Raw genomic sequence first — 25,593 nt, 5'->3', positions numbered from 1 at the left:
GGGGCGGGGCGGTGCGGTGCAGGCGGAACACAATGATAGGGAATGGTACGGTGACGCAACTTTGCGTACAGGTCAAAAGCGCCTCCCTGCCTCCTCTGTGGCTGTGTTCACCCCCCTCCTCCCTCGGAACGAGACACGGAAAAAGCGAAAAACAACCCCTCTTCTGCCAGAGCCTACTCCTCCCTGCTACTCCTTTAACGCGCAGCACAGTAACCACCACAATAATTTCACACAGCTCTGAGCTCTCCCTCCCCAATGCAAAAGAAGTGCGCGCGCGCGCGCTCCAGTGCCCCCACTAGCCCGATGCTGCACCACGCCATCGCGCCAGTGCACAGGCCAGCGGCCGGTGAAAAAGCCTCCTCTTCCTTCACGCATAATCCATCGGCGCCACGTTCCCAACGCCCAGGCAGCCAGGAAACCCAGCGTCACGCGGCCACAGCGAGAAACGGACCGAACGGAAGCGGCGGAAACGGAGGCGTGAACCAGACCTCAAAATGTGGTCAAATCCGCCGTGCGAAATCCCACCGTTTCGTCGAAAAAACTCGCTGAAAATCTGAGGAAAAACTGGGCTCCAGCCGTTCTCCGCGGCGGCAGCGCGGTGTGGAGGGCTGCTGGCTCGTGCTGTGCTGGCCGCGCCGAGAGCGGGGGAGGGAGGAGCAGCCCCACCCAGTCACCCACCAGGCCACCACCGCGCCGCGGGAGGCAGGAGAGATTCGCACGGCTCGCTCGCGCACACACGCAAAACAACGCCCGCATAAATACGGTTTTGGAGCCGTGCGGGCGGGGCGTGAACTGTCCTCCCGCAGCGGCAGAGAGTCGACGACGACGACGACGCCGCGGACGCGCACGACAAAACAACCCCTCACTGCCCGCTGCAGCGCCCGAGCGCTCGCTTTTTTGACCGCGTCCCCCTCTCTGCTACTGCTCTCTCTACTCTACTCTACCCTCCGCTCCCTCTCTCTCACCTTCCCTCTGATCCAGTGCCACCACTACAATACTCTACTGCCGCTGCGCGCTAGCGCCCGCACCACCAACACTCGCGCACCACGCCACCGCCGCCGCCGCCGCTTCCTCCTCGGGCTCGCATTGCGGGAAGAAGGGAGCGGTGCCCCGTGTGGTGTGATCTCGGAGGCGCGGCGGGATGGCCGGGGGAGGAGGCGGAGGCGGCGGGGCGGCGCCGAAGCAGGACGACCTCACGCCGCACCCCGTCAAGGACCAGCTCCCGGGGGTCTCCTACTGCATCACCAGCCCTCCTCCGTGGCGTGAGTCCCCCTCTCCCCACTCGCTTCCTTCTCGGCTCCGGCGAGTCGAGTTTTTTTTTTCCGTTCGGTTGCCGACTCCGCTGGCGCACGTCGTTGTTGGGGAGCAACAAACTCCCGTGGCGCGGGGGGAGCGCGGAATTTCGACGGGGGTTTGTTTGGTCCCGGACGGTAAGGGGGTTGGTTGCGATAGCGATGCCCTGCTGCCACGGACGTCGCAGTTCCGCGCGTCGTTGTCAAGTGCGGTGTGGCCTTCACGCCCTCGACCCCTCGTCGCCTCGCTTGGGTTGCCGAGTGGGTTTTGCGGGGGAATTTGCGAGATCTGCCTGGGCTTTCCCTGTCTCAATCCCGTCCCATATATTACTTCTGAAAAAGTAGTTCGCCTTTCCGTCTCGCGCCTCCAGTTGTTTAATCCGACGCTCGTGATTCTGCAAAAGCTTTGACTCGTGTTGTTGCTAGTTGCGGCGAATATCCACCAAATGGACTTTCGAAGGAATCGTGGAAAAGGAGGGTTTCGTGTTGCGCTTGATGCTCAAGTTGCACACAGCTCCGGAATCTGCGATCCTGGTTCGCTGTCACCTTGATTGATGGCAATGGCATATTCCTAGGATTGAGACTTCTCAGTTGTGTGGATGGAATATTCAGGAAATCTAGTTCTAGTTTAGAGTTCTTTTGGGTAATTCTGGTGTTAATTAACTCTGGCGTTGACTCTTTTTAGTCTTACGCACATGCTCCTCAGGGCCTTTTTGGTTAGTATATCGTGGCTAATCCATCTTTAGTTCGTGCATAATGTGTAGTATATATATATCATTGAATTGGTCTACGCTATGTCAGTGGCTAGTAGCCAGCTCCCGACCTGACTTCCACATCGATATGTCACTATCACTTTGAGTTGCATTGATTATCTGTATTATTGAGTTGGATCTTTCTACCTCGTTGCATGAACTGATGCACTGGTCTATACAGCATTCTAAACGAAGTGTTGTCGCGATGTTGTTGCGGATGTAACGCTTGATTTGGCCATGTCCATTTAAAATCCCACTATCACCTTTTATGGCGTGTAGTTTGTTATGGCACATTGCTAGAGTTTTGTATCTACTGGCTTGATTTTGCTCCATGGCTGGAAGGGGTGAAAGGCACCCACAATTTTGGGGGGAAAATGATCCATCTGTTGCATGCTATAACATCCCCTGTATTTTTTATTTATTGTTTTAACCTTGATTTCATATACTCTGTTGGATTAGCTTCATGCTCTTTCCGAACATTGTTGACTGGTATACCTATGATGCTGCCCTGCCCACACTTATGCTATGTGCAATTCAAAATGTTGATATGCTATTATTTTGAGGAACTTTTTTCTCTTAACTCGATACTATGGGATTGTCTGTAATGCAGCTGAGGCCGTTCTTCTTGGGTTCCAGCATTATCTGGTCATGTTGGGTACCACTGTGATCATACCAACCGCACTAGTTCCACAAATGGGAGGAAACAATGTGAGATTTCAAACTTAATTATTCATGTTTGCATTGGTCTTAACTCTTAAGCTGTCAATCAAATCCTAACAGTTCCTTCTTATGTTAGGAGGACAAGGCAGTGGTTATCCAGACATTGCTGTTCGTGGCGGGGATCAACACCCTCCTCCAGAGTTTCTTTGGTACCAGGCTGCCTGCAGTGATTGGCGGGTCGTACACTTTTGTTGTGCCTACCATCTCAATCATCCTTGCTGGACGTTACGCCAATGAACCTAATCCACACACTGTATGTTGAAAGTACTACACGCTACTTGCTTTCTGATCTTAGTTGTGTAGACCTGGACCTGATGTTACCTGTTATTCTGTGTAGAAATTTCTCCGCATCATGCGTGGAACACAAGGTGCATTGATAGTTGCTTCAGCCTTACAGATTATAGTTGGCTTCAGTGGCCTTTGGCGTAATGTTGCCAGGTAGGAAGGTGTACAATCTAGTAATTGTATTTACAATTTCAGTGTCTGCTCCAGCGGTAGTCAAGCAAGAAAGAATCTTGCAGAAGAGATTTGTTACTCTTGTCCCGCATGTGATTGATGTACTGGTTTTGTTTCAGGTATCTGAGTCCACTTTCAGCTGCTCCTTTGGTGGCACTAGTTGGCTTTGGACTCTATGAGCTTGGTTTTCCATCGGTAAGATTTGATAATTGAGTTTGTATTCACTATTGATTCAAGGATATGGCTTATGCTTAAACTATAAATACACAGGTTGCTAAGTGTGTTGAGATTGGTCTCCCTGAACTCATCCTACTGGTGATCTTTGCAATGGTACAATTTGATTTCTATACATGTGTTCATTGCCCCCACATTGCTAGCAAGCACTTTTTTGTGTCATCCAACTGCCATTTTCCTTCCTGTTCCATTTTTGCAGTACCTGCCACACACTGTACACATGCTGAAGTCTATCTTCGACCGATTCGCTGTCCTGTTCACTATCCCCATAGTGTGGCTCTACGCATATCTTCTCACTGTTGGAGGAGCATACAGGAATGCACCGCCAAAGACTCAATTTCATTGCCGCACTGACCGTTCTGGATTAATTGGTGGTGCACCCTGGTACTGTTTACATTCTGAAGATACAATTGTTCATTTGTTACCATCATTGCTGTCATAATGTGTGATTAGTTCCAACTTTTTGCAAATGAAATGGCAGGATAAGAGTGCCATATCCCTTTCAGTGGGGCGCTCCAACTTTTGATGCAGGTGAAGCTTTTGCGATGATGGCTGCATCATTTGTTGCTCTCGTGGAGGTTTGACTCCATGCTCTTACGAAAAACAAATTTTCCTGCACATTATTGCAATATGTGGGTTTAATGGTGATACAGTGATGACCTCACTAACTGGTCAACTCTTATGCCTGTAGTCTACTGGGGCATTCATTGCTGTTTCCAGGTATGCTAGTGCCACACCAATCCCACCCTCTGTTCTTAGCCGTGGTATTGGCTGGCAGGTACGTGTTATTTTTCCGTCCACCACATCTTCAAATTTCATTAGTTAATTGCAAATTTGAACTCACTTGGAACATGTAACAATTCTTGATTTAGGGCATTGGTATTCTTCTGGATGGGCTATTTGGGACTGGAAATGGGTCTTCTGTATCAGTGTAAGCACCACAGTTCATTTTTAAGGAATGCATCTCATTTCCATTGTCATAGAACTATTCACTTTAGGAATAAATCGAATTTGGTTTTGATACAGCAATTGTTTCCTTCTCTGCAGTGAAAATGCCGGTTTGCTAGCTTTGACACGTGTTGGTAGCCGAAGGGTAGTGCAGATATCAGCTGGTTTCATGATATTCTTTTCTATTCTGGGTAAGTTTGCTTGTCATGAAACTAATTTGATTCTTGATCAGATATTTCAGATAGCAAATTTAGGCTTTTTTTAACCAACACATATGACGGAACTTCGAAATTGGTTTGGTTTTGTTTGTCCCATGTGCCTGCTATAATAGTAGTTATTGAATAGGGACCTACCTTTTTTCTTCGTGAGGTTTTAAGATGTCGGTAGTGCATACTATGTCGATAGTTGATTGTGTTCATTTGGAAGTTTCATGAACTCCACATCAGGTCTAGAACCAGGTCTGTCTATAGGAGATATTTTGCAGTATTTTTTGGAAGAAACTGAACTGTGAGTCTGTGACCAAAATTTTTTCATAACCTAAGCCCCTACTTGACCCCAAAGTTGAAAATTTGTGCTTAAATATTTTATTTCAAGGCATTTAATGGGATCATTGTTATTGAAAGGCTGCCATCTTTTTTCTTTTGTTTATTGTGGTAAATCAATCAGTAGCTTGTGTAGTGCTGATTTCTCAGATGCCTAATTGTACTGTATATATAACTAGAGAATAGTGCCTTGAGTCTGCCAAGGGGCCTGCTCGTGAGGCCATGATAGGTCATGATTTCTCAATTTTAAAACTAGAAAGTGCGACTCTAGCAGTAACTTGATGGAATATGATGGTCAATTGATCTAGTTGTGAATCTGTGCATGCTGTACTACAATGGACATGCTTATTAGACTTATTAGTAAATGTAAAAAAAACAAGTATTAATGCTAATTTATTCAAGATTGTCCAAAAGGAGAATTGAACTATTTTGAAAGTGCACTGTGCAGTTCTGTTAATGCTTTCTTGTTCTGTGCGTGGTTCACTCAGTAATTAACACCAATTATGTTTATACTTTACTGTACTTCATTGCTACTTATTCTTAAATTGGCATTCAATGGAAACTACCTAGCATCTGCATTGCAATTTTGCATGCTCTGGCCACTTCAAAACATAATTACTTGTGTTGTACTTAATCAATTGCTCATTTTGACTGCCCAGGCAAATTTGGAGCTGTGTTTGCATCAATACCTGCACCCATCTTTGCAGCTCTGTATTGTATCTTCTTTGCTTATGCTGGTGAGTGGAAATCTTCGGCCTTATGTTGTTTTATTCTAAACTATAAAGATTGATGCATCAGATATATGTGTATTTGTGATCAACTGTGTTGGTAATCTGCGAACAGGTTCTGCTGGGCTTGGCTTCCTTCAGTTCTGTAACCTGAACAGCTTTAGGACCAAGTTCATCCTTGGGTTCTCAGTTTTCATGGGCCTTTCAGTTCCTCAGTACTTCAACGAGTACACATCTGTTGCTGGTTATGGTCCTGTTCACACACATTCAAGATGGGTATACCACAGCATTCTCTTACATATCTTACTGTTACTTGGGGAGGAACTAATCATTATTCTGTCTAATCTTACAGTTCAATGACATAGTAAATGTGCTATTCTCGTCCAAGGCGTTTGTTGCTGGTTTTGTTGCATATCTCCTGGACAACACCATTCACAGGCATGAAAACTCTGTCAGAAAAGATCGAGGGTACCATTGGTGGGATAAATTCCGGTCTTACAGGACTGACACAAGAAGTGAGGAGTTCTACTCCCTGCCATTCAACCTGAACAAGTTCTTCCCATCGGTCTGAGCATGCTGTGGTTAATGCGAGATACTCTCCTACTCCAAACTGTCTATCCCCCTGTTCTGCAGCAGTGGCACTGTTGATCTGAATTCTCTTAGTACATGGAAATGTTACGCTCCTAGAGGATGCAAAATCCTACGGCACAAACAAAACGTTTCGGTGGCACACTGCAATTGACTTCTTTATGTTAAGTTGCAATTGTACATCTTATACTCTATTTTGGTGCCAAAAGTAGGAAATTTTGGTTACCCGTTTGCGGTTGAGAATGGCATGTTAGACAGCTCATACATGTTATTGTAAAAATCGCATCCACAAAACGAGATTGACGGGTTGACAGTGCCATTGTTGTGCACTATGCTAATATTGTAGGAATCCACCACTGAATCTTCGGTGATGTTAACTCTGATGGTTACTAGTCTTTGTTGTATGTAGCAACTGGTTCCAGCGTAGTCTCTGGCCTCTGCTGTAGAGTTATGATCGGGTTTTCGATGAACCAAATTGTGTGTTGTTTGTTCTTTCTTCTTTCTTCTGTCTGTTCTCTCTTCAGTTCATACTGATTCTGTGCATGTGCTTAGCTAGTTAGCTTAGACTTTCTCCAAGTGATTTTACGATTTTGGTTTTTTCTGGTGCCGTCGTGCGCGTGGTGTAAAAAACGAAGGGAACACAGCCCCGAGTCGGATTCCTGGGCGGTGTTCTCTTCCTATATACTCCTATGGAGAAGCTGATAGTTTGTTCTGCTCATGTTATTCAGTCATAGAAATCTGATTAGGTTTGGCTCTTTGCGAGCATTCTCAAGCTTGGAGACTCGGTTCAAGCTCATGGTGCTGCAGTCGTTGCACCCGTGACTCAGCTACTGTTTACATGTGCTGGTGCATAATTGCTTTTATCATTCAACATATAAGATTAGATTCTCAACATTCTTCCGGTCGTTAAAGGTCGGCGCCTGCGATTTTGTTCGTATAAACAAAACCATTCCCCTTGTGCCATGTGCTGCCATCAAGTGAACTGTTGCAGGTGGGGCATTTGTGATCCTCCGATGCATGGCAAGTTGTTTGTTATATGGATTTGTCACATGATTGTAGGGCTTTGTTTGTTGTGTTGTCCTTGGAATGGCTGAGCAGAGATAAATATAATGTTCATACAAAAGAAGGAATGGCATTTCCCATGTGAAATCATGTGGACTGGTGTTAATATATAAACGGCATGTTGACGCAGCTGGTGGCGCCAAATCTTTGTGGCATATACTCCTTTCGATTTGGCTATTCTGACAATTATCAGAAGTCAGTCCTCTCTCATGTTTATCAGTGCATGCTGTGGGCCAAGCTCAGTAGAGATTCTTTTTTCCTCCACAAAAAAAAATAAGTTTCATAATGCCAATTTAATTTCTCGACGGGTAGATTGATTTTTTGTAAGATGGAAGGCGAGGCTTCAACCACTTCTTCTTCATCGAAGTAAGCAGGCCTTTTTTTTTGCACTACACGAATCTGAACTTCTGAAGAACTTAGCATCTTTGTTCAGACTTCACTCTCGTATTTTTTGACTCGTCGAGGTCGAACCAAAGAGGAAGCAACGAGCAGAACAGGCTAAACTGCCAGAGCCTGATTGGCCCATATGGCACCGATCGAGGACCACCACCGGATGCATGAATGCCATGATCATTGGCTTGCTTCTTTCCACTGGTCGACAGCTAGCTAGGTGATGTTCTCATGGCCTGAGACCTGACAAAGAAGGGTTTGGATGGATGCGGCCAAGCGTTACTGTACGAACACGGGTGTGGCGCGCGCACTGGCAATGAAAATCAAGCAGAAAAGGCGACAGCGATGATAGGGCAGGCAGGTAGGGTTAGCGCCCATGTTGCAATCTGCAGTCGACACAGATTTACGCAGCCACGGTTCACCTTCAATTCTTCTTCATACGTTAAATCGCACTGCAATTTGCATGGTCCCTCGAAGCATTTACGACGTGTACGCCTTCTGCTGCATTTTGTTCTGGTGGTTTACGAGTCAGGTGCGTGTCTCTGCTGAGTTCGAATTACTGGGGAAATAATTCGAGTGGGCCTGTTCATCGGATGGCGTCGCGTTGCATGGCCAACAGCGCAGTCACCCACTTGCACAGTGCTCAACTCTCAGCAACACCAGGAACTATTCCTCGTGTGAAGCATCTGCATAAGAAATAATCCATTTCTCTTCTCTGAACTATTCCTCTTTCGTCGATGCAAGATACAGTAGATACTGTACCTATGTAGCAGGCTGGTAGCAGTTGCTGAAGCACTAATTTTCCTCTCTGAACTCTGAAGCATGTCAATTTCTTGGAAGTACGTTATTAGGGTTGGCCACCTTGATGAAAATTTTGACACTGACCTCACATCAGTTTTCTTTCGGACAAAACCCCCTCACATCGGCATCACAAACGCTGCAGAAATCTATTGCAGCGAAGACTTTGCCGTGTAACACGCCATCACACCATCATCTTCATCTCCTCCTCCGTCAGCTTCCCTCCCGGCCAGTAGAGACTAGAGAGTACAAATGGCATGTAGGTGAGGGCGCGCGAGAAGCCAACTCGTGCAAGGCAGCCGCGCGCCGGCGCACATGGTCTCATCAATGCACGCAGCGAGCACTGCCATATCCCTTGTGGGATTATGGTGACCACGATCCTGACGCCACGCGAGATTAGCTAGCTAGCTCCTCTAGTACCATTGCACTGCTGCTGATAGCCGCCTTGCCATTGTTGACCAGATGACCTCCCTCTCTAATGGTAGCTGGCCTGGGAGGGATCGGACGATCGATCACCAGAAAAGGCAGACATGAACCACACACTACCCAGGCAATAAGGGGAGCTGACTCTGCCAGGTCCCAATCGATCTTCGGCAAGGTATAAACATCTAAGCGCCTAATGTAAGTACCTAACCTAAACACTTATATTTTATTTTTTCTTCCGGTGAAGGATGTTTGACACGAATTTGATACTGGCTTGTTTTCAGGAGGCTGCTGGTTGGAAGGCAAGCAGCGGAATGGTCGTCAGGATTTTTTAACTCGGTGCATTCCATTACCAGGAAGCAATTTGCAGGCAGAGTGTAGATAAAGAATAATTGAAGAGCAAGTCATCGCAGTATAGTAATACTGATTTGAAGCAGCATTGTGCCATGCTATGTGGAATTTGTTATGGGGCATCTGCATTCCATTTCTTATATAAAAGTGATGGCATTTAGAATAACTAAATAAGCAGCTGCAAAGATTTCTAGCGAGTGTTGTTCCCAAAAGAAAAATATTTCAAGCACAAGCAGGTGCGCTTGCGTTTCGCGCGCATTGTACTGTTTTGAACTTAATTTGAAGTGGGTCTTTTATGCTGCGGCAATATTTAATTTTGATGCGTGGCATGATGACAACGCCTTTTTTTCTCTTTTTTTGTGATTAACTAATCTTCTTTTTTGTGAAAGAAATGATCAAGTAATCTTCCACACATGAGGTAAAGCTCGGTGAGGAACGAGACAACTTCATTTCTGAGCCTACACCATACTGCCATACATACATCATCAATGTCGTACCATCCTGACGCTTTCGTTTTGGAGCATCTTCGCGGCATAAGTTAGCTAGGATTACACAAAGAAAAGACAGAAGATTCTCATACACATGAATAGTCCCAAACAACCCAACACACAAAAGATTTCTAGCCGCTCCATCCAGCCGAATACAACACAATACAATAGTTTGGTTGGAGTTTGGTGCTCTATCAAAATACTTTCGAAACTGCACAATCGCCTGCTGGATGTTAGCGAGGTGTGTGTAGGCCCATCATCAAACAGAAGGTTGACCTGGACCAGTAGGTGGACGTGGATCCAAACTACAACCTGTTGATATTCACCTCTACTCTATGCATGAAAATAGGGCAGGGACTTTGGAAAACGCTGTTGTGCCACCAACACCAATCGATGATCTTTCAAGAGAAAAATAATGAATGTAGACAAGCTTTTGCTGTCTGCTGATCTATTCCCTTGCGACTTCGTTCAGAATCCCCTACTTGCCAAGCCGTGCAGGTGGAAACTAGCGCGCGTCGAAACTTCGAAGCGCAGCCAGCGTTGGGCACATCGGTAGGGTGCGTTAGCTGCTGCCGATCGCCATGGACTCTACTGCTTAGCTAGGGCCATGGTTTTTCGGCGTACGTTCACGGTGGCCGGCGGAGGACAAAACGTACGCGGCAGGGAGAGCGCGGGCCGATCCCATCCGGCCGCCCTGGTCCGCACGCCGCCCCGCGAAAACGACCAATTGATGGCGCATGCAATGCAAAGGGCTGGCTCCCTTTTCCCTCTGCCCCTGTTGCGGCCGCACTGCAAACTTCCCGACGAGTACAAACAACTCCCCGAACACGTACGTCCTAACGTCCGTTCACGTGCGACCCCGGGAAAAAGGCAGCGAAGACGACCCGGGGTAGTTTCGGCTTGCTGGCTGGCTTCCCTCCCTCGGCGGCCAAAAAAACCGCGTCGATCACCGGCACCGAGCGCTAGATTTCTGCCGAGGAGGGGAACCAGCGCGCGCGTGCGCCGGGCCGCCGGGGCACGACGCCGAGCCGGGCACCAACCACCCAGTTCACTCTCGGCAACCGTTGTTACCGCGCGAGCCGCGAGCACGTCGCGTAGGAGTACGTGGCGGGGCTCGGTCCTGGACAGAAAAGGAGCAGTGGGTAGGCTGCCTCGTCGGCATATATACCACCTCGGCACTCGAGCGGTTGCTCTGCCCACTCGCTCTGCCTCGCCACCGGCGCTCTCCCAGCGCAGCCAACTCTCCGTCCTCGCGAGCGCCCGCGTGTGTCCCGGCGTGCGCGGTGCGCGGGCCAGGCCACCCCAGCAGCAGTACGCGCGGGAGCGGGATGGGGAACTGCCAGGCGGCGGAGGCGGCGACGGTGCTGCTCCAGCACCCGGGCGGGCGTGTGGAGCGGCTCTGCTGGTCCACCAGCGCGGCGGAGGTGATGCGCGCCAACCCGGGCCACTACGTCGCGCTCGTCACCCTTCGCGTCGCCGAGGAGCGGCAGGACGCCCCCGGCGGCGAGAGCCGCACCGTGCGCCTCACGCGCGTCAAGCTGCTCAAGCCCAAGGAGACCCTGCTCCTCGGCCACGTCTACCGCCTCATCACCACCCAGGGTAAGGAAAAAAACAACCCCTTCTCCTCCGTCCAAATCCCGGTGCGCGTCCGTGCCCTGCTGCAGACTGATGATGAGCAAGCTAACATGAGCTGCGGTGTTGCAGAGGTGACGAAGGCTGTGCAGGCGAGGAAGGAGGAGAAGCAGAGGAAAGCGCAGCAGCAGCTGCTGGAGTCGAGGCCGGGCAAGGCGAGGGGCGCCGCCGAGGAGGAGGACGACGACGAGGCGGCCCTCGACGCCAGCCTTGATCAGGTGGGTGTGGGCTACATGGATTAGACTTTGCCTCTTCAATCCAACTGCTTTCCGATGCCCACCATGCACACGCTCTCGCCATGATCCATGCGACTTTAGTTGCTTCTTGAGGGGTAGTTAGCTATTCATCTCCTCGTGACATGACGCCCTGTTCTTGTCACTGGAATTTCTGCCACTGTAGAAAAAATCCGACCACTGACGCACAGAATCATAAATTAGTAACTAAAATTACCAAATTCCAGAAGAAATGCGTTCAAGAAGATTATTGATTATAGCTTTTTTTAGAGGAAAAAAAAAGGATGTATAGGTAACTAACTAACTGATGCTACTATAGCATCCAGAAGGAAGTAGTACAGCATTAGATTAAGGGGCGGATTAATAAGTGAGTTTCAACTAATGTCAGGAGGAAGAATCTTTTCCGAGAATCTTCCCCTTTTCTTCCTATTTCTTTTTAACCCTGGCAACATGCAAAGGTTCCATCTTCTGATTACTCTGCTGCTCTCCCATCTGACTGCAGTTGGCGCGTCAGGACAATGGCAACCGGAGCTCCAGTGCGCGGCACCGGCAATGGCGGCCGTCGCTGCAAAGCATCGACGAGGCCACCAGCTGATACGTCGACTCATGCACCCATACCACACAAAACCGTAGGGCCGTAATCATTAACCGGTGGACCTGTATTTTCGGTGATCACCTGGCCTCAATTAGGTCATCGCAGTGGCTGCTGCTGTTGCTACATTTGATTGCACACTGTGAGTTGGAGTTTGACACCCCGGGATCAGAGGACTACCCTGCTTGATCGAATCCTTGTAAATCTTCAGGTCTTGGTCAGGCGTTTGTTAGTGAGACTGCTTGCTTTCTCCATACGGTTTGCACATCGAATCAGAACCGAGTTAAAGTAGCTTAGATCTAAAACCAGAGCAGAGGTGTCCTGTACTTGCTACTCCCTTGCTCTTTCGCAGGTGGGAATCAAAGCGCATAGCTTTTGAGGGTATCGCTGTGTTTTCTTTAGTATTTAGAATGTAAGTTGCTGTTGATACCAAATAGGCAATCATAAACTCAGTGCCAATGATGCCGGCAGCAGTTGGTGGAATCATCGGAGCCTTTTGGGTTGGAAGCTTATCGTGCGTGTTCGCGTCGGCGAATGCTTAGAGTAGAGGCTCACGCACATTTGTTTAAGCCGTTGCTGATGTTGTACATGCTGGAACAGGACAAACGGCAAAGGGGGTTTGAACAGATAGCACGATACCTAAAGTGAGTTAGGTGCTCGTAAAAAAACACTTGTTGCCAGATGCGTCTGAATCCTGCAATACCATGCTGCTCTGAAGAACACAGAGCTGTCTGACTGTTTTCGGCTGTAGATTAATGGCTAGTTGATGGTGTAGGCAGGCAGCCCACTGTGCTAACCACACAGCTCACCGTAATGAATGGCCAATGGCCCTATCTGCTAACCACTTGTGTTAATCTAGGCAGCCAGCTCCAAGTTGAGCTCAGTCGTCTGGCGCTGGCTATCGGCCGTTCCCCGTTCGAGTATTCAGCTGCAAGCGTCTGCAGTTTCACGGGGTGTTTGTATCCTGAAGTTAAAGTTTAATCCGTATCACATCGAATATTCGGAAACTAATTATGAGGACTAAATATAAGTTAATTATAAAACTAATTATACAGACGGAGGCTAAACGGCGAGACGAATCTATTAAGCCTAATTAATCTATCATTAACAAAATAGTTCCTGTAACAGCACATTGTCAAATCATGGACTAATTAGGTTTAATAGATTCGTCTCGCCGTTTAGCCTCCATCTGTGCAATGGGTTTTGTAAATAGTCTATGTTTAATACTCCTAATTAGTATCTAAATGTGATAGGGACTATTTAGTCCGGATCAAACAATCCCTCAGCTTTGCAGGAAGTAGCAACACCTGCAAACAGTCAAAATAAAGCGCCTCCACATCTCAAGATGCCCAGCTTTCCTCATTCACCGCGGTGTTCGTATGATGCCAGCTTTTGACTCTCCTCGATAAGGCTGGAGCCACCACGCTGTCCACGCATACGGGCCTGCGTTCTGCGAGAGAGTGGAAACTGAAGACTCCATTTACCGAGGCACCCCGACGGCATTTTGACAGGGGATGAAAAAGGAGGATGAGAGCAGCAAAGTGAACGACAAGTCATGACATGTTGCCGTTCCTCTTGTCTCTCTAATCTCGCTTTATTACTGCTCATGTTCAGGATTTAGACGTGACAAAGCTGGTTCGGCACGTGCCCTTGCTGACTGCAGATCGGACGATTTTTTTCCCTGCAAAATGAGAATCAAAAGAAACGCAGCGATGTAAAAAAAAACGCGCCTTTAAACCTAAAAAGATCGTCTAAAAAAACTTAAACCGCTCTCACCTCCTCCCGCGTCAGTTTTGGACAATGACGACATTGACGAGGTTCTGCACTAATCGCGGTGCCCTGAAAACGACCACGTTTAACGTTTTGGACAATGCACGTAGGCACAGAAAAACAGCATCGGGCCTGACACGAGATCTTTGTCTTAGCATAGATCAAGCTAGTGCTGGTCGTGAACCGACTGTAACTCAGCTTGTTATCCACACAGATTTAAGTTCTCGATTCACTGCATATCCTTGTATTTTTTAAATTTATTCTACGAATTAATAGCACAACACAACAGCGTGTTCATTGAGATAGGATTAGTCTATGTTTCTTCATAGGGTGAATGTGCATGCATAGTGTTTGTATTTGTGATTTGCAAAAAAAAAAAAACTCTTTGCGACTACTTAGGCCATGTGTTTCATCTAGAGATTATAGATTCTAAAGTTTATGTTCTATACCTGAAATATTTAAAATAAAAATTACATTGAAGCCCTTTTGACATCCTCATCGTCGAGGAAGCAACTGAACCTTCCTGTTGCATGGTATTTTCTGTGTGAGCCAATTGTTTTTCATCAATTTATGGAAAATTGCTTGGCATACATCTGTGTGTTGAGAGGACATTCGTCCAAACTTGTCAAATTTTATGTCAAACCAGTTGTAAATCTCATTATGGATAGCATGGTACCTGCATTTTCAGTAAAGAAAGGTTTCTATGAAGAAAGTATTTTTCCCTCTTTCTTTCGGTATGCTTTTCATGAAGTAAACAATGTATCAAGACAAAATAAAAAACAGTAAGTTTAAGACTAGTTAAAATGCTTATTAAGAGATTATTGGGAGACTGTAAAATCAACTCTCCTAATAACAATGAAAGTGATATTAGGATATCCTCATTAATTAGTTATTGGAAAATATTTATTGGGAGACTCTAACCAAAATATTATGATCAAGCACTAATCAAACAATAGCTAATGAAGATATAACGAAGCATAACTGCAGGATCATGATCAAGTCCCTGGTCAATTATTGCAAAAATCAAATCCAGTTGGTTCAATATTGTAGCACGAACACTTGTGTTCAATGTGATTTAGGAATAACAAAGCCTAACCGAAATTCGCGGATCTCAAATAAGTTGAAACACAAACCAATTTATCTGAGACGTACTTTCCCCAAGTTCAATTATCAACCATCTTCATTGAAAATTAATTTAACTATACTTTTGAACACATAATCGTACCTACGAAATATCACTGCAAATCAAACCAAAGGCAGTTAAAGGGTCTAGTGAATGACGTCACGGTGCAAAAGAATCGGCTGGGACATGTAATTCACCTCGCACGGCCAGTTCGCCCTGTACCCAAAACTCCCAAAATCAAACAGCCCGAGCACAACTATATAACACCAAAACGAATCATCCGCTGCACACCCTTAACAATTAATTGAATTTCCAACTAGAAGAGATGAACCTTCCGCACCTAGAAGCCAAGGATTTCAGGCGAAGGGCCTGCTGATCCACTTGTCACAATTCTCCTTGGGCGAGCTTAGTTGTTAGTTAGAGTATTATATAAATATCAGTATGAAGAAAGACTAATCACAGAACCTTCAGTTAACGAATTTGCCAAAAATTTTAGCAAGTCTCTCAATGCACTCATAGTACACAGTAGAGATGGCTAGTGTAGCTGGCCACAGATTCGGCTGACAGTGCACTTGTGCGGTGCTATCTTGAGTTCATGTCTTCAATTTTAAAGCCTGCAAAAGAAAGAAACACGTCACTAAGCTAAACTCGTAGATGTAATGTAGGACCGTCCCTCGGACATCCACATTTATGCAATACAATACCATGCCCTAGAGCTAGATCAGTATCTAGCCCCAGCGTTAATCGGAATGATCATCAAAGTATGAGAAGGGAAATTAGAGGGAGTTATGGCGGTGTCATATTCACCTTTAGGGAAAACAAGTAGCAATCAATACATAGTGGAAAGATGAAAGCTGAATCCCTAGAAAAACCTGGCAAACAAGCAAGAATGAGTACTTTTGCCAAAAGTACTCGGTAAGTATCTTAACATTGAAGAGTTAATGGTACGTAAGGCAAATCAAGGAAAGTTGATGGCTAGTATGCAAAAGGTATCTGTATGCAATGTGTGACACTGTTTGGTCTTTTTAAGGGATAGTTGTTTAATTATAATAATGTTGTTTGGCCCTGAGGGGGAAAGCAAACCTCCCATGCCAGTTCCCATATTTTAAGGCAGCGATTGTCAGGATCCTACTTACTTCAGTATTTTGGGTATCCGCCCTTTATCTTTTATCTCTATTTTTGTTATGAAGGGCGTGTCTAACCAAAGAAAGCTTTGATCATGTGGGTTCATGACCGATAACCTCGACTATTGAAATAGATCTTTTTAACTCTGCAGAGCTCATACACTTTACCCATACGATCGAGTAGCCCATACCAATGCCTTTTGGCGGTGCTACCCTACAAGACCCATACCCACTAGCGTCCATCTCTGAACGACATCCTCTAGCTCCATCCACGGACAACACTGGAGCCTAAACAGGGGTCATTCTACGTCTACTCAGGGACACTATCCTAGGAAACAGATGCATCATAACGTGGCAAACAATGCCACCAGGTCCTCCTGACCTCAACCTATAACCCGTGTTGGCCGAACTTGGGACTATGCAAAGGTTCTGCTCTAGTATATCGGTTGCCCACCGTGGTCCCTTGGGATGGTTTGCTAGATTCAGTAGTGGGGTGCGAATCAAGTCCTCACATAAAATAGGCACTCCCGAAGGCTGTACCTTTTTGACTCGTATGGTTGCACATATACACTGGTAAGACTTGCTCGATGAGCTGGTCCTTATATGACCGAGATAATGTTGGATAGGAGCTCCATGCGAGGCTACCCAACTCACCTCGCATTCCCCCTTAGCTGGTTGCTAGTAACGTTTTATAGTTGTTTCTTTTACCTAAACTCACCTCTTCCAAAAGATAATATTGGAAATAGAAAATATGAGGTTTGATAGGCCTTAGGCTTTTCTTAGAATTCATGGTAAGGAGGTGGTGGAAAAGGCTTATTTCATAGGATATGACTAACCATATATTTAAAGGCTTATGAGACTATGCAACATTATATTATCATCTTGGTTTATTTTAGCATTACAAAGCATAGGATAAAAACATGATCAAGGGGTTGGTGTTAAGACTTGCCTTGCTTGTTGAGTGAACAATTTGAATCCTTAAACGAATGTCCTGACCCGATTTATGATGTCGTCTTCTCGGAGAGAACTTAGGGCACTAAATAAGTAAGGAAATAAATATGCAACCAATCATCAATCAAGGTAATCCAAGCTCATTATAAGGGAAATTTAAGAAAAAAAATCAAGGAAGAAGATGGTGTGGGGAGAATAGGGCTAAGATCGCTTGCTTATATTTTATATGGCAATCCTAATATCTCGTGTGGGTTTCTAAGTGTAAATCTGAGGTGTGGTTTTAATGGTAGACCTTAGGTTATGGGGTTTAGATATGTGCTAAGGATTTCCTAAGCATTTAGGAATTATTTGGGAGCTTGGTGTGAAAGATAATAGGATTTCTATGGGCTTATTTAGGTGACTATTTGGTTTTGGGGGTTCATGACATAGGTTTTGGGATGTGAACCTATGAATGTGTTTAAGATATACCCTAATATTTTGGGGAATTTACTGGATATTTTTGGAGCTAAGAAATGGAAAAGGAGTAATTTGGGGTACAGTAACGGGACTTTTCTATTGGCTGATTGTGGTTTTATTTGGTTTAAGACATTTATAATGTGCAAAAGAAGATTGGATGGTTCTATTATATTTTATATTTTTGGGATTTTTTGGATAAAAGAGTTAGGCATTATAACATTTGATGTGCACTATGTGGGGTGTACCTAGAGTTTTTGGCTTAGCTATGAGGCTGACGGGTGGAGTCAGGCTGACGCGGTTAGTGGGGCGCATCCGTGGGTCACTGTGCTGTGGGCTAGGCTCATGGATGTGTGGACCAGGGTGTGGGCGTGCGTGGTCCACTGGACCCAGTGTAGGGAGGGGTAGGAGGGTGACAAGGCGGTGGCGTGGCGTGTGTGTGCGACTGGAGGTTGGGACCGGGGCTGGCGTGGCCGCCACCTGGGCTCCACGCGGGAGCGTCACCCAAGATGGGCATCGAGCACGGTGGTGGAGCAGGGGAGGTGGCTGGAGTTCTCGCCACTGACAGCTATGGTGCGGCGCTCGGGACAGGAAGGGGCTCTACGTCCTCGGAATGGCATGGCGGAGGGGTTAGGTTGGGTGTTGAGGTGGGCCAAGGCTCGCGGTGGCTGGCGTTGCTCGTCGGAGTAGTGGCGGCAGCTCAGTTAAGGGAGGGGTGTGAGTTAGAGGGGGTTTAGAACTAGGACGAGCCATGTGTGCGTGTGTGCTTGGGCGGGCTGGTGGGTGCCTGGAGCAGCGCCGGTGGCTCACTGGAGTTGGGCAGTATGGTGGCCAGGTGGGGAGAGAAGTGTCGAGAGGGCAAGAGGCTCGAGTAAGAGCTCGGGCAGCATGACGGGTCTATCTGGAGGGTGTGTGCGGGCAGCATGGTGGTCGGGGTGAAGCTGGCGGCGGGCAGTGGGGGCAGGCTAGCGCAGAGCGATCATTAAAGGGCCGCTGTGACGCTGGGATGAGGTGGCTACGAGCTTGCAACGTTCCTCGACTTCGACTCAGCCCGATACGGTAAGCTCTAGCCCTAATCCGGCGAGGAAGGGAGAGAAGGTGGTGGTGCGGGGTGGAGAGGCACTGGGAGGGTCTATTTATAGCCCCGGGCGGTGTATGCGGCCGAGCTCGGGCTCTGGGATGAGCTCGAGGGCAAGCGGATAGGATTGCCTGCCATTAATGGCGGCGGTGTTCTAACACGCTGCCATGGCACTCTGGCGCTCAGGAGGGGGCTAGGGAAGGCGGTTTTAGGCAGAATTGAGGACGCGGGGAGGCATCCTGGCACAGCGGGGAGATAGCGCAGGTGCCGGTACGGTGTATCCGGTCCCATGGCCATGGGTGGTGGTATTATTTGCCGGCAAGGCCATGTCGGGTCACGAGGGCGTGCAGAGGTGGAAGAGGGATAGGGGAGTAGTTTTGGCGTGAGTTGAGGGGTCGGGGCGACGCAGCTCAGCAAGATGGTTTCAGTGCATGGTTTGAGGTGGTGGAAGCTGGACGGGAGAGGGAGATCAGGCCGGTGGCTGTCACTGCCATGTCGTGACGTCGCGCACAGGTGCGGGCGGCTAGGGTTGTGAGGGATGGGAGAGTGGTTTCTAACAAACAGATGAGGCGAGGCGTGATCCTTGCAGTGTGGTGCACGTGTCGCAGGGTAGGAAGACTGCTGAGGAGGCGTATCTGGGTGGCTACGGCGCAACGTGCAAGAGGGGAGGAACGGCCGGGCATGAGAGGGGGAGAGAAGGGAGAGGTAGGAGACGACGGGTGTCGTGGGCTGGGCTATCTGGGCCGGCTGGGACAAGTGTACGGGGGCCTAGCGGCCTGCTTATGTCGTGCGGGAGAGGGAAGGGCAGGCCGGGCCATTGGGCCGAAAGGGAGGTTGCAGCCTGATTTAGGAATAGGAGTCTTTAGTGTTTGTTTGAGTTGATTTTGGTTTGGTTTGAATTCAAATTTGAAGGGGGGTTTGTGAGCTTTGGATTACTTTTTAAATCTTTAGCATTCAAATGCACATTCAAATGAAATTTATGCATAGTTGTGAACATTTGTGAGATAGCTTTGAATATTAGGAAGAAAATAAGATTAATTTCGAAAAAAAAATTAGAATGTCCTCATTTTTAAATACTTAAATTTTAGGGATGTTACATGTAATTTCAGCAATGGGGCTATTAAATTTGCAAGTTGCAATTAAATAGAAAAAAATCATATGCTACTATAGCACAAGATGTTCCGTACAGTGGCACAAGATGGTAATATATGCAAAAGTTGGAGATGTATTTTCAAAAAGAACTAAGATAGACGATTATTAATGATTTAAACTTACGAGAAGGCAGATTGGGTGCTTCAAAGTTCGGAACTTTCCACCTGTCGCATTGGTTTGTTATTTATAAAATGTTTCAAAATGGTCAGTATTATATATGTAACATCTATTTATCTCACTCAACTCACCTATAATATGCCTGGCCAACTATCTTGCAATGTCCAAAAAATAATTATAGGCATGATTCATACATTCGAAAGAAACAAATTTATTTGAACAAATGTCACGTTATTTTTTCTAGCAATCAATGTGCACGCCCTTCTCCCTAGAGGTTAGAGATAATGTGATTTAAAATGTTAGAGAGAAAAAATTTCACGTTAGAGAGGGCAAAAAAAATGTCCATGTCATGTTCAAATAACGGCTGGCCATAATCATGTTAGAGAGGGAAAATGTTAGATCTGTTTGTATAGAAGTTAGATCTAAAAGAAGATATTTTCCCTATTTTCTATTTTTGAAATCTATATATAGACATTAAATCTATTACTTCTTAAGAGGTAACATGTCATTTAGGTCTACAGTATATGTTCACTTGGGCATACTTGCAACTACAATGCATATTAAATTCAACATAAAAAATTATACACACCTTATTAAATTGTTATTATAATGTTTCACACACTTGCACAAGATGATAATATATGCAAAACTTCTTATTAATACCTAATTTCTTATTAAATTCAACATAAAAAATTATACACAACCTTAGCAAAATCCTTGTGCATAATTAATACCTTGTAGCCGTCTGATATGCTTTGAACCTGTTCTGATATTTTTTAAAAAACTATTTCTTGCGAAACTTCATTATCAAACACCTTATTATATGTGTGTAAAACAGTGTGATCTACATAAAGAAAAAAATAATTAAACCATATCTCACACAAGCCATAATCAACACAATAGAAAAGACTAAAATACATTGTTACCGTTATGCGGCACTTCGATCCCCCGTCCAACGTATTCTAATGGTTTTGGTAAATGGATTAACATTTTCAATTCACTTGTATTACCATTTGTAGATAGAGGCCGAACGCTACAAAAAAACTCTCATGTTTCCTTTTAGGATATGCAAGTATAAAATGAAATACTTCAATATATTCTTGTTTCTTGCTAAATAATTTTTTTTAGAAAAAAGAGTGCATGTTTCAATTTTAGGTATTACCCATCATTTGGTTAAGTAACTTTTTTCTTGTATCATCAGCTTCCACTAACATCTTCTCTTTTTTTCTTTTTCTTTCGGTTTGTCCTCCTCTTATTTGTGATATCTTTTAGTTTCATATACATCATAGTGTTGGAGTAGTGATAAGGGACCTCATATGATTAGGCTAATACCAGTACTACTTAGCACATGGAATATGCTTAATCAATACAACTACAATTTCTTATTCAATTCAACATAAAAAATTATACACACTTTTTTCTTTAAAGCTTTGATGAAGCAACATCTCAAGTTCTACTATTCTGTCTTTAAGTGTAGTAATTATGCTACTATCCTATACAAAAATATAAATTAAATAAATATATTAGATAAGATGATAAAAATAAAGAGCAGTTCAGAATCGAGCACAAGCTAAAGGAAAAGGAAATAGGAGATAGAAATAGACAAAAGTCGTGATTTCTTCATTACCGCATAGTTTACTTATGACATGAGGTTGTTCCTAAAAAAACTATAAATTAAATTTAATCTGTTATAACACATTAATATAATAAACAAGATATAAATTACAAGTAGAGAAAAAAGAGTCTGCAAAAAATAAAATTGAAGAGGGGGAGAGGAGATCCAAGAAAAGGGAAAAGGAGTCCTCAAAGAATAACATAACAACATACTTGGAGATGATGGTCAAGGCATTCATATCCAACATACTCGGAGATGATGGTCAAGACATTAATATTCCTTGTGGTGAGGTGACTAGCGGACCGAGGAGCAAGTTATGTGCGGTGCTGGTGGACACGTTGATAGCACTTGCAACCAAAAACGCAAACACCAGTGGTGTGCCAAACAAGACAAAGTGAGGTGTAGAGAAGTGCCTCAACCTAACTATGGACTCCTTTGTGGGCCAGATGTACTTCAAGAAGGACGTGAATTAGGAGATAGATTTGATTAGTTAGCTATGGAATTTGTTATCACAAATTGTTTGCAATTTGTTAGTTGGTTTGTTAGCTCGGCAGCATATAAGCCAAAGGTTAGCGCATGTGTTGGTTAGGCAGATGTTGGGCGCAAGTTTGTGTCATTGTTCTTTGTCGTTTGTATATAATAAAGCCCTAGTTCCCCTAACCAACATCTTGGTATTCAGAGTCATAGTTTTTTTTTTCTTCCCGTGCGCAACCCACTCTCTCGCTGGCCATGGGTGATGACACGACGGAGCTCCTCGACACCCTCGTGGACAAGGTCATGCACCTTGCCGATAAGGTGTCAACATTCAAAGTCGACCGAGGTTGCCTCCATGTTGCCATCAACAACCTGCAATCAAAGAAGCTGGAGACGGGCAAGCTGCGATTCCCTAAGTACAATAGCTTCGGCGACCTGCTCACATGGCTTCACCACTGCGAGCACTACTTTCAAGCAGCACGCACGTATGAGGACGAGAAGGTGTGGCCGTCTTCTTTCTATATGGAAGGTGATGCTTTGCTCAAAAAACAAGAAGGTGATACTCGAGCGCAATGAGGCCTCCGACCTGGCCACGTTTCATCGAGTTGGTCAATTTGCGCTCTAGACTGTAGAAACCCCCTCGGCTAGCTCATCAACCTCAAGCGCATCACACGGGTTTGGTACTCGACCAATTCTTGCAGCTGACGATGTCTCCGAGATGCAACCCGCTCCAATTCGACGCCATAGGCTTTGCGCATGCATTAGTGCATCGCTTAACCAAGGACAACGGCAACGGCTGCAAGGCGCACTCCTCGTTGTCACCACGCACCGCCGGCACAGGGCGGGCCTCCTCGACACCACCGCCACCGCTCGCCCAAGTGCCGGCCGCCACGGGAGCGCTGCCCCTCCTTCAGCGAGGCCACCCCCCATGCGCCCGCGACCGACCTGTCCCCAGAAGTGGCCAAGCGCCGGGAGGAAGGTGTTAGCAAACTAGACAATTTCAGTACTAATTTAATCCAGAAAAATACTACCAAGTTTGTGAGATCAAATATGTGCATGTGTTTGAGTGATCTAAGCTTTAGGAACATGCAGACAATACTAATCAGTGTTGAAATGATAATATGAAGTGTGACAGTAGCATACCCAGCAGCACCGTTCATACCTTCTGTTGATGTAGTTGTTCCTCGTAACCCGCCACTAGAATTAATTGCCTTGAGTGGTAAAAACTTTGCTCCGCTCCGCAGGCAGGGACGCCACGGCTTAGCGGTGGCGGCGCACGCGTGTGGCACGCCTTCACCTTTTTCTCAACTTCTCAATATAAGTAAATATATTTCACGTATATAAGTCGAGTCAATATACAGTCAAATTCCCATATGGTACTAAACCAGATAGTACATACAATATTTAATATGGACCTTAGAATTATTTGATTTAATTAGGTAAAATATTGGACTTGGCCCACTTAAATCTAACAGACGGCTCGTGCGCCATGTACAGGTGCTCGTCTTCCATGTACAGGTGCTCGTCCTTCGTTGTGGAAGCTCGCTTATGTTGCACGAAGCCTTGACGCCGGCAGCCTGACGAAGTTGTTTTCCTCCGATGTTGATTGCAACAGCCTGGCGATGCTTGTTGAAGTGGATGATCAAGGCCCGCCGGTGCAGTTTCTGCAGCCTGACGGTACTCCGTACTCTTTGATTGAAGTGGGTGTTCTTACTGGCAGCCTGACGGTGCTTTGGATGATTCACCGGGGTGTTTGAGTGTTGGTGCCCGTCGGTGCAGTATTTCTACAGCCTGACGGTGCTTTCGGCGTTTGTCGTTCGGGCTTTCTCCTGTGCTGGTGACTCTGTATTTATAGAGGCCAGGCATCGGGGATTGCTTCGCGGGGAGGTCTCGGGAGGCAGTCGCGCTGGAGCCGCGGTCGTGCGCGCACAAGGAGGGACGTGCGGCTCGTGGAGAGTCGCCTGCACTTGGTGGTCCGGTGGGCGAACGTTTTTGACCGGAGCCTCTCCTAGCTCCGATTCCGATGACTAATTTGTGGACTCTTGTTGGTCAAGCGGTCCAGGGAAGTGTTTAGCGTGTACGTGTTTATAGATCGTACGTACGAATGTGTTTGGTCGGTTTGATCGACACACAAGATGGCTGGCAGCCTGTTCTCGTGCATTGGCTGGCAGCTGGGCCATATAACTCTCTTGCGCGTATAGAGACATGACTCTTATCTCTACTTGCGGTTTCTTCCAACCGTCGTGGTTGTTTTGCAAAAAAATTCCTCAACTTTTTCGTAATCAACCCGCGGTGGAAGGCTGCAACTCTTGTCGTGGTTGTTTTGCAAAAAAGTTTCTCAACTTTTTCATAATCAACCTACGGTGGAAGGCTGAAACTCTCCCGTCGTGGTCGGCTAGGACTTGTAGTCAGCAGAAACAATAAGGGGGCCACCCTCCGCCGCCAACTCACCTTGCCCCTGCATGCACGCCGCTTATTGTGTTGCTGCTCCCCTCCGTGTCCATTTGCTTCAACCATGGGCTCATGGAGCATTGATTCTCAACATTGTGCAGCGAGGGAAAACGGGCACGGGAACCACTCGCGAGGCTGCAGGTCATGCTTGAGCTTTTAGGCCCTCAAGGCCCTTGCATGGACATGCTATACTAGCATCCGACAAGAAGATCTAGAGATGAGTAATTGAGAAAGGGATGAGAGAGATGCAGGTGGAGCCAATGCACGTGGGTGCTTTGCAGCTGCCGTTTGCCTATTTGAAGGATAAAGGATCACAGAAAAAAAAATCAAGAGAGAGTTAGGGATGGCGTCTTAGATGTGCTTCGTGTTTGGACCCAAAATAATTTAAACTGTGAATAGATACAAATGAATAAGAAGATAATTAAATAGCAATAAAACTAATGCAAAGAATCAAAATAATATTTTGTAGTTCAAGGATCTTTTCATAGATAAAAAAATAGGAACTGAAGGATTTTCTAGAGCACTCAAACTTAATGTGTGAATAATTGAGAATTTGAGCGAGAGCTCTATATTGGATCTTTCTAAAAATTAGATGCCAAGAGAGATGGCACATATTTTTCTATATTGGATCTTTCTGAAAATTAGATGCCAAGAGAGATGGCACATATTTTCCACGGTGAAGTGATGCCACCCTTGATCAAAGCACCTACAAAACGCTCCTTGATGCAGCTCATGTGGGTAGCTGATCAAGGCGAAAGCCGAGTGAGCAAAAGTGGTGGCAGGGCTACGACAATCAACGATAACAATTATGCTTAGCTAGCGACGGTTACTCCACGCTCAACAAATGACAGCTGAGTATCATCAAAACAAGACAACTTGCGAATAGCAACAGTTGGATGCTAGATTTTCCCCCCTCCCATTGCAACGGACATATTTGCTAGTATAATATCATGATGAGTGTTTTATTATGTGCACGTATGCACCTACGATTACTCACGCTCGGTCTGTGCCTCCCTTCCTTTATTTCTCTGGATGGTGGGAGGGCGGCGCACCTAG

At 46.0% G+C, this 25,593-nt stretch overlaps 2 protein-coding genes across 2 annotated transcripts; both read left to right on the top strand.

Annotated features, from left to right (window-relative positions):
* The first annotated feature begins 821 nt into the window (after positions 1-821).
* LOC117837644 (nucleobase-ascorbate transporter 6) lies at positions 822-6,686 on the top strand. Its single transcript, XM_034717376.2, has 14 exons — positions 822-1,262; positions 2,655-2,752; positions 2,841-3,017; positions 3,102-3,202; positions 3,340-3,415; positions 3,491-3,550; positions 3,654-3,838; positions 3,936-4,032; positions 4,146-4,232; positions 4,327-4,385; positions 4,502-4,593; positions 5,604-5,681; positions 5,788-5,948; positions 6,025-6,686. The coding sequence occupies exons 1-14, from the start codon at positions 1,142-1,144 to the stop codon at positions 6,241-6,243; spliced, it is 1,611 nt and encodes a 536-aa protein (XP_034573267.1). The 5' UTR covers positions 822-1,141; the 3' UTR covers positions 6,244-6,686.
* A 3,991-nt stretch (positions 6,687-10,677) lies between these two features.
* Positions 10,678-12,715, top strand: LOC117865106 (uncharacterized). The gene is made up of 3 exons (XM_034749253.2): positions 10,678-11,371; positions 11,477-11,622; positions 12,140-12,715. Exons 1-3 carry the CDS (start codon positions 11,101-11,103, stop codon positions 12,230-12,232), a joined length of 510 nt encoding a protein of 169 aa, XP_034605144.1. The 5' UTR covers positions 10,678-11,100; the 3' UTR covers positions 12,233-12,715.
* Positions 12,716-25,593: the final 12,878 nt, after the last annotated feature.

This window comes from Setaria viridis, chromosome 1 (genome assembly GCF_005286985.2).
Source record: "Setaria viridis chromosome 1, Setaria_viridis_v4.0, whole genome shotgun sequence".
NCBI classification, from domain to species: domain Eukaryota; kingdom Viridiplantae; phylum Streptophyta; class Magnoliopsida; order Poales; family Poaceae; genus Setaria; species Setaria viridis.
This window is presented reverse-complemented; position numbering and strand designations above follow the sequence as displayed.